This window comes from Barbus barbus (assembly GCF_936440315.1).
Source record: "Barbus barbus genome assembly, chromosome: 26".
Taxonomy (NCBI): Eukaryota; Metazoa; Chordata; class Actinopteri; order Cypriniformes; family Cyprinidae; genus Barbus; species Barbus barbus.
The window spans coordinates 12,324,483-12,339,567 of NC_136754.1; the positions used below are offsets into that span (position 1 = coordinate 12,324,483).

The 15,085-nt window shown below is 40.8% G+C and overlaps 1 protein-coding gene across 2 annotated transcripts in view; it reads right to left on the reverse strand.

Annotated features, from left to right (window-relative positions):
- rnf220a (ring finger protein 220a) overlaps window positions 1–13,748 on the reverse strand; it is a gene marked incomplete at its 5' end in the record, with an annotated part of 115,338 nt that extends 101,590 nt beyond the window's left edge. For both annotated transcript variants that reach the window (XM_079379038.1, XM_079379037.1), the window contains one exon: window positions 13,100–13,748. In XM_079379038.1, the coding sequence (XP_079235164.1) occupies window positions 13,100–13,748 (649 nt within the window). The remainder of the gene's footprint in view (window positions 1–13,099) is intronic.
- Between the last annotated feature and the right edge of the window lie 1,337 nt (window positions 13,749–15,085).

Consider the following 15,085-nt stretch of genomic DNA (forward strand, 5'->3'; position numbering starts at 1 on the left):
TACTTATTCAACAACTTTCAGAGGTAGCTTTAATACGGTCTGTAAGAATGATTAAATTAAGTCATTTTCTGTTCTTATAAAACATCTGTAACAATACAACTAAAACAACTAACATGTTATTTAATACAAATATGTCAATTCAAATGTTTCAAAGATATAAAAGACATAAAATACTATTTAAAATCTACCATTTTCACAGAGCATATTTAAAGCATTATCAGGATTAACTTTTATTTATAATAATTTTAAAAGTATATTTAATTTATACATTTTAAATATATTTTTAAGCTATGAAGATTTAAATGTGCCATATTCAGTAAAAAAAAAAAAAAGACTGTCGCTTCTGTTTATAAACAAACAGTGTGTTAACATAAACATAAATAGGACTCTAAAACAGGAGTGACATCGGTATTCTACTGCTGTGTGAACGCAGCCATCTTCTCTTTCCTCCCGTCTCCTTTTCTCTCTCTCAAGGCTTAAGCTGATGTACTGAAGGATAGACACGCTCTGAGATGCGTAGGCCATTCTCCCCCGATACTGTTTGTTTGTACATGCTCGCTTTGTTTCCCTCCTCTCTGCTCCACAGATCTTTGCATCTCGCCAGACTCTGTGTGTATCATAGGAGACCAGTAAACAAAAAGTTAAAGGAGTCATGCATGGAGGGCCTGCATGAGTCTTCCTAAGCCCCACAAAGCAAACTGGACACACATGCAGGCCCAAAAAAGGAGCAAAGTTAAAGCAAAAAGCCCCACACAAGGAGCAAACACGCTGTCATATGTGTGCAGAAAAATGGTCTCATATGGAGGGATCTGCAAAGGGGGAGCAGAAGGAGAGCTGGTGCCTTTTGATTATTTGCACTTGTTTGATGTCCCCGCAAAAAAGGACAGAAAGGAGACGTGTTTAACTTCTAGAAGTGCATCACGCTGTGTCCGAGCCATACGACCACTATCACTAAACCCCACTCAGCCTGCCGCTTGTTAGACAGAGCACTGGAAAATCAATATATCTTTGAATGGAGGTCACAGGGGTGACTGCTTTGGGAAAAGTGACAGATTTGCTCTCTTTTGCTCTCTAAGCCCACCCCCTCCTCCTCCGGACCCCATTCGTAGGCTCGACTGTGCCCCCCCTCCATCCCCATTTCCCCAGAGGTGGATACCGTGCATTCTGCCGTGGGGATGTGGTATTAGACAGCCCGTATCCAAATGGCACCCGCAGAGCCGCGCGAGCACAGGAGCTAGGGGCCAACATGACTACAGGATTACACAGCAGCAGGTGTGAATCGCAGCTTAACTCACAAAAGCACACATATACACAGGAGGGGGGGGGGGGGGGGGGGGGGGGGGGCTCGATGAAGAGGGAGTTCAGATTAGCCACTTTTAGGTTCCATTTTCAATGGCAACAATTTTCGGCTCTGCAGTGCTGAAATTGTTGGGGTTTCAGGCCTGCAGGCTCACAGCCGCGGCCTGAAAATGGCTGACCGAAGGGGGGCAGTTGTGGGCTTTGATAGGGGTGAAGTGGAGGGGGTCTCTGCTTAAGAAGATTTTTGACCCCCCAGGAGGAAACGTGGTCAAAGAGCATCCGTGTTCTTTGATGTGTCACAAAAATAAATTCGCTCTCGACTTGCAGAAAACACAGACAGGAAGAGCACTCGGCACATGAGATCACTCGTAACCGTTGTGTCTTCTTCGATACTGTATCGCTCACACTGAGTGGACACAAAAAGGAACAAAGAACAGTAATGAAAAGCGAATGAATCAATATCCCTTCTACCAAATAAGATGAAATTGAGGATTGCTTCAGACTTGATTGCAAAATCTTTTTTTTAACCCTCAGCCTCTGTTGAGACTTTTTGTTTGAGATTCAAATGATAAAACATAACCTCTTATATTCTCTTTAAATTGTTTTAACACATTCCTCTAACCTGGTCAAGTAACAAAAATTATTGAAGCTTTTTTTATTTTTAAAAAGAATTAAACTATAATATGTGTAGGCTTGCACATATTTTAAGGAATATGCACGGCATTAATTCATGTTTTATGTCTTAAATATTTTAAAACTTACGTTAAAATATGTTTTTTGTCTGAAATATTTTAAATATTTATAAAACATTTTATTTTTATTTATTAAAAATAAGTCAAATTTTCAATGGAGCATGTTTAAAGCATTAGTAAGTTGATTAAGCCATTAGGACTTAGTCTTAAGCGGTCTCAAACAACATGTGGGTCAAGAAATTAAATTAAATGTATTTTTTGCATTTAAAACTCTTACAGCTTTTTTATATTTGGTTGTTTTCAAATCTTTTCAATAAAATAATTAAATAATTCTGAAATTCAAGTGTGCTAAAATGCTAACAACTCTGATAACTCTGATAGGTTTAATGATAGCCTGAGATGCATGTGGTTCAATTACAGCACTGGGTGACAAGATAATATGACCGTGGATCCATGATCACAAAATGAAAGGAAGAGTAAAAAAGGAAGAGGGAAAGAGAGACAGAGAAAGAGGGAGGGAGTCGAGAAGAAGAGGAGAGGCCCATTTGTAATGTATACTACAGGAGGCATTGATGATTGCAATTATCAAATAGCTGTTTTAAAAGGCCATTGATTGGTGTCATTAACTCAGCGAGTGTTTACTGATTGCTGCATTTGCACGATCACTCATGCTGGGCGCTCGCGCATCTGTTCTGATTAGCCCTGAAGAGGAGTGGGCCATCAAAGGAAGGATATAAGCTCACACACGTCCAGCTGGCAGTGAGCATGTGGACACACACGCACAGAATTAGCACACACACAAATTAATTTAAGCACACACAGCCAGAATTCTCAGACGCATAGTGGCTGGCACACGAAACGCTTATCTACTCAGGGCTACTGTATTCAATTATGTCAAAAGCCTTGTTAGAACACAACTGAGAACGGCGGCGTAACCCATCGTGATAGGAGAGGGGGGAGGGAGTTCTTAAGTGCCTATTTTAACTGTTTTCTCCCAGGCTGCCTGGCTACCAGCCCACCCCCAAAACGGCCCTCTTTATTGGCATGTAAAAGCCCAGCTTCATGGGCCTGGCCAGACAGACCAGCCTGACAACTGCAGGAGCATTTCAGCTTCCTGACCGCCCCGCACTCTGGCCCTTTCACTAACCGCACACTGCCACGGCTACCAGCTGCCACAGTACTCTTATCAGTGGGCCGCCTCCCTGTCACCACAACAAACAAGCACCTACAGCCAACACACAACCACCCACAGAGAACGAGAGGGGGAAGAAGGAGAAAGCGCTAGAGACGGAGAGAGCAGGTAAGACAAACGCTGTCTGAAAGATGAAAATTGCAACCTTTGCAAGCAGTAAACAGAGGAGGGAGGACAACAAGGCAACTTCACTGTCTGTGACATCCCACAATCCTGTTCATGCAATTTGGCCATTGGTAGAACAAATAAAAATGGTGTCTTGATGACTTGAAATGAGTAAATTTACTTAAATTTCAGACTGATGATAGTTTCTAAGAAATGTTAAATGTTCAGTTTTATTGTCTGTAATCTGTTGTTAACTTGATAGACAGATACACTCTAATGTATCACACTATCTACACTTTAAAGAATGCTGGGTTAAATACAACCCAGCGCTGGGTAAATATTGGACAGAAAACATGCTGGGTTGTTTTCAACCAACAGTTGGGTTAAATGTTTAACCCAAACTTCTGGGCAGTAACCCAACCGCTGGGTCCAAACAAACAAACAAACAAACAAACAGACAGACAGACAGAGAGACAGAGAGACAGATAGACAGATAGACAGATAGACAGATAGACAGATAGACAGATAGATAGATAGATAGATAGATAGATAGATAGATAGATAGATAGATAGATAGATAGATAGATAGATAGATAGATAGATAGACTGTGCTGTGAGGTAGCAGCTGTTCTAGGTTACAGACACCGAAGAAAAAAAGAGGAAATAGGAATGAAACTAAGGGGGACTAAATGGACAGTGTGATCAAAGACATATATTTGTTTCATGATTTCTTCTCACACTCCTCCCACATCTCTTTCGTTCCCGACCACGTCTTTCCAAATAAAAACCCCCTTCCACGTGTCACTTCAAAAACAACAATGCGGTCACACCAGAGAGGCGAAAGATACACTCTCACTTTCTCCAGCACAGCTGTAGTTTAACACGGACTCTGAAACGCAACCGCAGCGACAGACGCGAAAGTCGACAGCGCACAGACAGTCAGGCGCAGTGACAGGCATTGAATTTAAATATGAGCTAGCTGCTGTGAGAGGATGCACAATTAGAATGCAGGATTGGATCAATAGGCGTGCTGACAGATGGATTACTAAGGTAAATAAATGATACATGCTGCTAAATAATTAATCAGGGCCCTACGAGCGCCTGGACAGAGAGTGACGGGAAGAAAGTACAAAATGGCAACACTTTCTAATGTGCATGGGCTATTGGCATTCTGGAGGAAAGTGCGTGTCTCCATGCAGATTCTACTGAGCCGCCTTTCCGCCTTTCCGCCTCAGGTCTCACCGACTGGTAATGAGCAATGATCACACACACGCGGCCCTCTCAGAAGTAATAAAGCAGAGCTGGTAGCTTTGTTAGCGCCCGTAAACAAGCTACAAACTGCTACAGGTGTAATGGCTTACGGAGCACCTCTAGCTAATGCTAATGTTCGGAAGAAAGCCCAGCTTACATTAAAGACATTTCTCATGCATGATGTTGCTCTGGATGCTGTTGTTTTAATCCGCGACTGAAACTCCCGAAAAGCTCCCCAATGCACCCTGCTCGGTAATCACTCCTGTTCAATAATTCACATTTAAGGGATGCAATAAATATATATATTATGTGTGTCCTTTAGCCAAGCCGGCTTTTTGGAAACAAGTCTGTCACAGAAGACTGCACCCGCACACGAAGAAGAGATTAGATTACTGGGGGAAACAGCGAGGAGGGGTGTAGGAAGAGAGGGAGAAGGATAAAGAGGTGGTGGTTGCGAACGGGTCTGCTGTGCTCTGGGTGGTGAACCTGTTAGCGAGAGTGAAGTTTCATCCCCTACCTTTTTAAGGGACCCAGGCTCAGACAAGGCTTTTCAGCACATCTGCATTAGTCCAGGATGGGGGGGGGGGGGGGGGGTTGAGCCTGATCTAAGTGCTGTTCCTAGTTGCCGGTGGCCCGCAACTAAACTCAGGGTTGACGGACAGCCCGCTGTGGTACCATGACCGGCTCCCTGACCCCGGGTGCATGAGCAGAATGGATACTAATGCCAGCTGTGCGGTTCTACAGGACTCAGCGGACCGCTTTCGCCTTGCTTTAATAGCAAAGTGTGACATCACCACAAGGCCTACATCCAGGCCATGGGAACAAGCCTGACCTAAATCCTGGGTGCATGTGCTTGAAAGAACCCCCATACAGCTGTGTGTACACATCTGCCAAGAGCTTGAATCTATGAATGGAAATCATTTAGGTCACAATGCATACTAACAGTCTTTTAAACCACAAATAAATCACAAGTAATATGCAATTTCATAACAAACAAGTTTGTTTGTAAGATACTGTATATTCATGAAGATTGTGCTGCGGTGTAAGACCTTCACGTTCTACGTCAATTCACTCTTATCCCAGCTGTTTGTCTGCAGAGGATGCATGCTCTCATCTCATTTCCCCTGTTCATTTCCCTAACAGTGGCTCCAGCGGTCCGCACACACCAGCCTGTGTCCAATTCAAGTGGGCCTGCCAACAAAGCTCAGGCAGGAAGCGCTAATCCTTGATCTGCATCATGCCGCAACAATGGCTCGGCCCGGCACTCCCTCACACCGCACAGAGCGGTGCGGCCATGGCCTGCTGCACTGACACCTGCTGTCTTTTGCCAAGAGTAACCAGAGGAGAGAGCAAGACGGATCACACACTTTGCTCTTCTGATCTGCAATAAAGTAATTCTCATCACTCTCCGAGTTTCAAATAGAGATGAAAACTAAATCCCCTAAGGTTGGTTGCAAGCAAATGTTTGTTATAAAACCGCCAGTTTTATTGCTCTGTTAAGCAATTGTGAATACAGAGAGACAGAATGATAGATAGAATGATGAATAGATAGTATGATAGGTAGATAGAATGCTAGAATACTAGACAGATAGATAGATAGATAGATAGATAGATAGATAGATAGATAGATAGATAGATAGATAGATAGATAGATAGATAGATAGATAGATAGATAGATAGATAGATAGATAGATAGATAGATAGATAGATAGATAGATAGATAGATAGATAGATAGATAGATAGAATGTATCACACTATCTACACTCTAAAGAATGCTGGGTTAAATACAACCCAGCGCTGGGTAAATATTGTACAGAACACATGCTGGGTTGTTTTCAACCAACAGTTGGGTTAAATGTTTAACCCAAACTTCTGGGCAGTAGCAACCGCTGGGTCCAAACAACGCAATCGCTGGGTTCGTCCATGTTTTACCCACCTCTGGGTTGTATTTAACCCAGCATTTTTTAGAGTGTCGACAGACAGACAGACAGACAGACAGACAGATAGACAGATAGACAGATAGACAGATAGACAGATAGATAGATAGATAGATAGATAGATAGATAGATAGATAGATAGATAGATAGATAGATAGATAGATAGAGACAGATATAGATATATAGACAGAGACAGAAAGACATAGATGGATAGACATAGATTGATAGAAAGATAGATCTCCAAGCTGGCAGCAAGAGCAAGAGAGACTGAGGATAGAGAAAGTGAGAGGGAGAAACTGGAAGGGAGGGATGGATGAAGGGTGGAGGGGGCACTGACAGGGAGGCAACATGAGAGGACAAGCCTTTTAACATCTGGGTAAGCACAGACGAGCGGCCGCTCTGCAGCCTAATTATTAGAACACTCTTACTTAACTTAACCTCGCCACTAGACCGTGACAGAGAGAGGGAGGGAGCAGGAACCAGAGCAGGAGGACAGATGAGGGAGGGAGGGAGGGAGAGACAGAAGGAGGGGGATTTTTCCTGGGATGACAATGTTGATCTCCTTAACTCTTCACCTGCCGGAGACAAGCGACAATAGTGCCGGCTTGAGAAAAAAAGAAGCCTAAAACATTTATCTCCGACTCCAACCATTTTTCATTGTTTGGTAATAACAGATTTCCATTATTATGATGTATCCTGGTGCATTTGCCACTTCTGCTGCAACTGTTTCCCAAAGTTTTCAATACATCGGGAAGAAAAACACACACACAAACATGCCACTGACATCTGCTCTGACAAAAAAAGAGGTAAAAAAAACAACAACAACTGTGTGTTTTAACAGCTGTCAGTGCACACTGCTCTTCAGAGCTTTTGAAAGGGAAAAGACGGCGGAATAACTATACACTCTGACAGATCTGTGCAGCCCAATCGAAAAACATGAAAACAAGAATCAATCACGCAGACAGAGTAGGGAGTGAGGAGAAAGAGAGAGCAGGAGAATGAAAAAGAGACAGAAAGAGCACCGGCAAATAATTAAAGGCTCAAACCCAGTGGCTGACTGGCAACTACAAAGCCTGAGAGCGACAGGGAGAAGCAATGCAAAAATAACTATGCTTGCTAACACAATGCATCTCGACGCTACTGCTCAGGAGCCGTGTAAATTAGAGGACGAGTCCCTGCCAGGTTTGAAACTATAACAATGTGACTGATGCTCTGACGCGTTCGGGAGGACACGGGAGAATCTTTTAACATGCGTTGATGTGTGCTATAATCTGTGCTATATATCGACCCAAGCTGAAATCATTTGAAGTTCAGAACAAGTGTGTGGAACCTCCATGGGGAAGGACGGGCGGCCGGCGGCTCGCTGCTGGGGTGGTGGGGGTTAAGCACAGAGCTGCCAGCCTCTCGGTTCCCCGTAAATCAGCGGGGATTTATGGAGAGAGGCCCACACGGCTCACGGGCTGGTCACGTCAGGAAGGAAGCCCATGTGGCTGTGCTCTGTTGTCTTAAGGATTTTTTCCCTTTTATTTCAGCTGCTCAGGAAGGCAGCTGCAGTCTGCGTTTCAGCTCACGGCGCTGCTGATTGCTCATCCCCTGCTTTTATTATTTTTTATCTTTCTTTCATCTCGCTCTCCCTCAGTCCTTGCCTTCTCTCCTTCTACGACTATGTCTCATGTCTTATTTTTTCTGTGGCTCACACTGAGTTTTAAAACAGGTTACACTGTATCAGTCTCTCTGTTTATCACACACACACACATTTCCCTCTGGATGTGAAGCTGGGATAGCTGTCCTGGGTCAGGTTCACTGCTCGGCTCTGCCGTGCTAATGTGTGCAGGGAGAAGGCAAACAAACATGCTCCAGATGTAACACATTCACACTGGGAAATGAACACACACATCAAATGCTTGAGACAAAATTCCATAGTGACTAATTTCTACCAAAATAACACAGTTAGTCATTCATAACAATGAATTATAATAATAACAATCCCATTAATATAGACCATAGGACCCACGGGACTATAATAATTATTGTTTCATATTTAATCATTCTTTGATATCATTGTAAAATTTAAGAAAAAAAAAGAAAAAAAAACATGTAACATTCTATATATACACACAAAACTATTGGGAAAAATATTTTTGTGTATAAATATAGCTGCTTTGGGAAAAGTATATTATACCATATATTATTATAAGCTTATTTTGTTTACTGTGTTGACAGGTGCTGAAATCGCGTTTGGTCTCGTACTCTTGTCAGTGTGTGCACTTGCTTGGCCATTTTTAGTTGATAAACAGGAAAGTGGGTCCAGCTGAATTGAAATGGTGATTTGTTGGATTGGTATAAAAAAGGTTATTATACCGCGGCAGTCATCCTGTGAAGCCCTCCTAGTGTGAAGACCGAAGAGTGTAAAGACCATCAACTCTACCGTGCGACTGCACCGGACAGGGACACCGGCAAGGGATAGAAGTATCGCTTTTTATTTTAGTTTTTTCATTTATATGTTTATTATTGAAATGTTTTTATATGCATGTGTCAATTTTATTTAATTTCTTTATTTTCTTAAATATGTGGGTATATAGTGTTTATAGAGTTGTAACTTTTAGTTTTGTCCAAAGCGACTTACAAATAAGAAAAAGCAAAAAGTAAAGTAAAAAGTAAAAGTATATATAAAACAATCATGCAAATACAATATGGTAATTTCAAATGTAATTGAAAAAAAATTATATTTATTAGTGCTGTCAAATGATTAATCTTAAAATCCAAAATAAAAGTTTGTTTACATAATTTGTGTGTATATTTATTATGTACATATACTGTAAATACAAACACATGCATGTATACATTTAAGAAAAATATGTTGTTTATATATTAAATATATTTGATATAATATAAAATATAAGAATATAAATATCTAAATGTATATGTATGTAAGATTTTTGGGGAAGTCGTGGCCTAATGGTTAGAGAGTCGGACTCGTAACCCAAAGGTTGCGGGTTCGAGTCTCCGGCCGGCAGGAATTGTAGGTGGGGGGAGTGAATGTCCAGCGCTCTCTCCACCCTCAATACCACGACTGAGGTGCCCTTGAGCAAGGCACCGAACCCCCAACTGCTCCCCGGGCGCCGCAGCATAAATGGCTGCCCACTGCTCCGGGTGTGTGTTCACGGTGTGTGTGTGTTCACTGCTGTGTGTGTGCACTTTGGATGGGTTAAATGCAGAGCACGAATTCCGAGTATGGGTCACCATACTTGGCTGTATCTCACGTCACTTTCACTGTAAATATTTTCGATATATATACTATATGTGTGTGTATTTATATATACATAATAAATATACACAGTACACATACATATATTACGTAAACAAAAACATTTGACAGCACTAATATATAAATGAAATTGTAATTTTTGTTGTTCAGATTTTTTTAATTTAACATTTTATATTATATGATATATACAAAAAACAACGTTACCAGATTTTATTTGTGTATATATAGAGGCACTGGCAATATATAAAACAATCACTGCAATACTATACAATTCTTTCAAATGTAAATTAGTGAGAAATATGGTTAAAAATAGTTTTTGTAAGGGACACATTCCATTCACATGTTGTTCTCCTTACCATTCAAAAATAATGGAAATGTCATGCTGTGAAGCTCTAGATGTGACGTTGTAATTCTTGAGGAACTCTATCAGCGCAGGAATTGTCATGATCGGACTGTATCTTGCCAAGGTTTCCTGCTCACTAGCGTAGAGGCTGAGAATCACACTGGCTGCAGTACAGTGCAGATTTGGGGCTTAATGCCCAGAGAGAGGACAGGGCTCCTGAAGTGACAGCCAGTAGCACGGTAGCCAGTCAAGGGGAACCCAATTTAAGTCTCTTCTACAACACTGCTGGAAATTCAATTGCATTAGAGCCCTTGGTGGGCCTAAGGTTTAATCTAATTAGATTCAGCTTCAAAAGAGAGGAGGAGAAGGAGAGAGGCAGAGAGTGAAAAGGCAAAACTGTCTCCCACTCTCCAAATCATTGTATTTTAAACTCTCTCCACAGAGAGAAGGCTGAGGCTTTCCTATCCTTTCCGCCACCCTAATCCCCTCTCATTTCAGCAAGAGAAGCCGCTGCTCTTATCTGATAGTATGAATGTCAGATTACAGTCCACTGAGGGACTTGGATTATACCTTGATTGGCCCTCGAGAGCCACTATCTGCGCTTAATCTGAGCCGAGGGTGAAGGTGTTATAATCCCTCTAGCCGAACGGACCGGCACTGTATTGCTGCTTCCTGTGCTGCTGCCGGTTCAAAAGCGCTACGGTGAATGTCTTAAAGAGCGCTCTCAAACGAGACCCCCTCAGAGGAGAAATTCTAGACAAGATACTGGACACAGTTTCCTCTAGTCTGTCTCTCTTCCTCCCTCACACTCCTGCTTTCCTCTCTCGTTTCTTGTTGGGTGTCATTCACGCTCCTCCCAGGCTGCGTGCTGCTGTTTTTATCGGATCAGTCTCAGCTCGCCACCCTTGTCTCTCATCTGTTCGATCAAGGGTGCTTCCATCTCTTCCTCTCTTTCTGTATCCCTCTCTTGCTCTTTACCCTGCTTTTGGGCCTCCCTGTTGCACTACTATAGCTCTCCCAAAAAAGAGTGAATGGGTGGGAAAGAATTTGAAATTTGTAAAAAAAAAATCTAAAAATGTTAGGATTTGAGTAAGAGGTCAAAAAAAAAAAGTGAGGACAAATGCTATAGTACAGTGGACGGTGCTTCTGAGAGAGAGAGAGAGAGAGAGAGAGAGAGAGGAATTTAAAAAAGAAAGATCTGCTGAGAGAGGCATAAACCTCTAAATAGACTAGAAAGCCAGATAAAATGAACAGGAAGAAAAGGTCCCATTTAATATATAACATAAGTTAACGGAGCATTATATTATTTTACAGCATTTATTAATCTTTTTTAGTGTTAGTTAATAAAAATACAATTAGTTCATAGTACATTAACTAATGTTAATTCAGCTTTTGATTTTATAAATGTATTAGTTAATGTCACGTCAAGTAAAACTAATAAATTCTGTTGAAGAATTGTTAGTTTTATTTCAAGTCAATTAATATAGTTATGTATTAGAAAAGATGGAACCCGTTACCAGACAACAAAGAACAAAAACAAACAATAAATAAATAAAATTAAATTAAATAAAATAGTTGGCATCTAGCAAGACCTGCAACTGCATTTACAATCTCTGAATTTACTGAAAAAAATACACTTATTTGTGTTTAGTAATTAATGCTAAATAATGTTAATAATAATTTTTTAATTAATTACATTCATGTGTCTCATAACAACAAATATTCTTCTCAAATCAGATTTATTTAGAAAAACAATTACTTCTTTTCACTAGTAAATATCTTGAGAATGAATGCGGATAAGAAAGAGTGTGTGTGTGTGTGTGTGTGCGCCTGTGTTTTCACTGGGACTTCTAATGTATTTGAGTAAGAGTGGTCAGCTTAGATTACTACAGTAATACCACTGGGCTTCCACTCTGCAGAGGTCTTATGAATCTGTGCACACATTTCACATTTCTTCACCTCCCAAACTACACATACACACTCATTCACACACACTCTCACCCAAGAGAAACCTCCATTTCATTTATGAGTTTTATCTGAGGAATTTATCTGCTCTGTAAGACCGGTAGGGCACACTCTCTAAACATTCCCCAGGAGTTTGACTTGTGAAGTGGGACACACTTTCTACATTATAGGGATAACATATCACAACAAGAAATTTATAAGTTAAGCACTGTTACACACCCATATATATATATATATATATATATATATATATATTAGTGTAGTCTAATGTCTAATTGCGATTAATCGCATCCAAAATAAAAGTTTTTACATACATAACATATGTATGTGTACAGTAGTGTGTTCATTTATTATGTACATGTAAATACACACACATACAGTATATATTTTAAAAATATTTACATGTATATACATTTATATATTTATATTATTATATTTAACATTATATATAAACATATTTAATATATAAACTATATAAACAACATATTTTTCTTAAATATATACATGCATGTGTTTGTATTTATATATACATAATAAATATACACAGTACACACTCAGATATATGTAAACAAAAACTTTTATTTTGTATGCGATTAATTGCGATTAATCATTTGACAGCACTAATATATATACAGTATATATATATATATATATATATTCATTGCTCTTTGGATTAATTTAAATGGTTATCTTTATTGGTTATCTTCAACTGTTTTTTAATCAGTTCATTATTTTAAATGCTTTTCTAAAATGACTTTAGATTATTTTAGTTTAATTAACTATAGGTGCAACCTATTATTTGTTTAAGACCCATCTGAGAGTAGCTAGCTTACATAAAAAGAGACAAGATAATCAGTGTGTGAAACAAAACTAAATTTGTCAAACAAATGTGTGTTAGTGTGGACCTTATCACTATACAACCAAAAAATCCATATTGAGATCTAAAAGTATTAGTAGACTCTTAAGTATTTTAGTTATTTGTATAGATGTAATGTGTTAGTGGACAGTAATAGTGCACTTCATTTAAAAAAAAAGAGTGTACTCACAGCGTTCAATGCGATCCTCCGGACTGGACGAGGTTTCTCGGTCTGACAGCAAGCCTGACACTGCGAAGATCTTCTTTCCTGCATCTTCCACGGCTTTGAGAGCACTAGGCGAGCTGGAGGGGATCTGAGCACCGCCAAAGTCATACTCTTTCCCTTCTGCGTCTGAGTAGCGCAGGTGCGGAGAAGCATCGGCCTCCAGGCAGCCCTTTAGCCGCTTGGCTGGGGTGAAGGCAGACTGGTATCCACCTCCCGCTCCATCACGGTCCTCCAGAGGAGAAGCGAAGGGCCGGAAGGCCCCAACGCCGCTGTGGTTGAGCATGCTTATGGGGGAGCAGTCCAGATTTGGTGGGGCAAACTGATGATGGAGGTGTAGGAGGGAAGGAGGGAAGTCCCTGTTGGGGAAGCCTGGTGGTACAGCGCCCTGCCGGTGGTACATGGAGGCAAATGTGTAGGAACCACTGTTGAAAGGGAGGTGAACGTCCTTCTCCACAGAAACTGGCACGCCGAACGGGCGAGGCTGCTGGCAGGGGATGGAGGCATCGCGGCTGGCCTCTGCCGTTGATGCTAGCACCATTAGTGCCGGGGATGCTAACGGGTTGGGCAGGTAGGAAGAGCTCTCCATTTTGAAAGCCGCCCGGTGCAAGTCCATTTTGGAGACTGGGCTGGGGTTGGGTGGAGGGGGGGTTAGGGGCGAGAGAAGAGGGGTGTGGGGGAGGGGTGGAGAGAAGAGAGACGGGGTAAATGGTATGGGCAGAATGGTGCAAGCTTTTGCGCTGTCGACTCTCTGGCAGAATCGTGGGTCGCTCTCACTGGCGGCTCATCCTCGACAGTCCTCCACCTGAAGAAAGTTGAACAGAGGAGGAGTTAAACCACTTAAAAACACTTTGAAACTCTTGCCTACTTTTCCCTTTTCCGAAATAGAAAGTTTCCCCCCGCAGATCTGAGGTTCAGATCACATATAAGCCTCTTACTCCATCTCCCTGTCTGCGGAGCAGAACGGCGTCTGAGGCAGATAAGAGCTGTGCGCTGATCAGATAAGAATGTGGCCCTGCTCGTGTGAACACCCTGGTCCTCTGCCTCCGATGGGATTCTCATACTGATATCATATCAGCCTGCCATCTGCACAGGAAATTTGACTGAATGAATAAATTAGCCGCACTTCACCCCTTGACCCCTGCTGCAGCCAAACAGCCTGAGAGGAAGCCCTGGAGGATAACATTCACTGATTGGCAAAAGTGTGAGTGGGTTTAATGAGAAGCGTTTTAGCGAATCTGTGTCTATTTGTGCGCGTGTGCGTCTGTCCGTCATCGCCAATACCTTGAGGGTGACCCAAAAGTGATCTATTACAAGTTAAATGACATTTAACACACATGAAATTCAGAAATTATTGTACTGCTCAAACCGCTCACTCAAATACAAATCAAAATCATTCTGTTTAACAGCATTAAAATTATTTATTTTTATCATCAACCATTAATGAAAAGGGGTTAAAAAGTGTATAAGAAAGATTACTTTTTGATTTTGATTAATGTTACTTATTTGAGGACATGAAAGCGAACTACACTACTGTTCAAAAGTTTGATGTCAGTGATTTTTTTTTAAAGAAATGAATAGTTTTATTCAGCAAGTATGCATTAATCTAATTAAAACTGACATCAAAGTCATTTATAATGTTGCAAAAGATTTCTATTTCAAATAAATGCTGTTCTTTTGAACGTTCTATTCATCAAAAAATCAGGGAAAAATGTATCATGGTTTACACAAAAATATTAAGTAATATTTTCAACATTAATAAAAACAAAAGATGTTTGTTGAGAAGCAAATCAGCATATTAAAATGTTTTTTTAAGGATCACGTGACACTGAAAACTGGAGTAATGGCTGATAAAAAGTCAGCTTTGCCATCATAGTAATAAATTACATTTTAAAATACAGCAAAATAGAATCGAGTTACTTTAAATTGTAATATTTCACAACATTTCAAAAC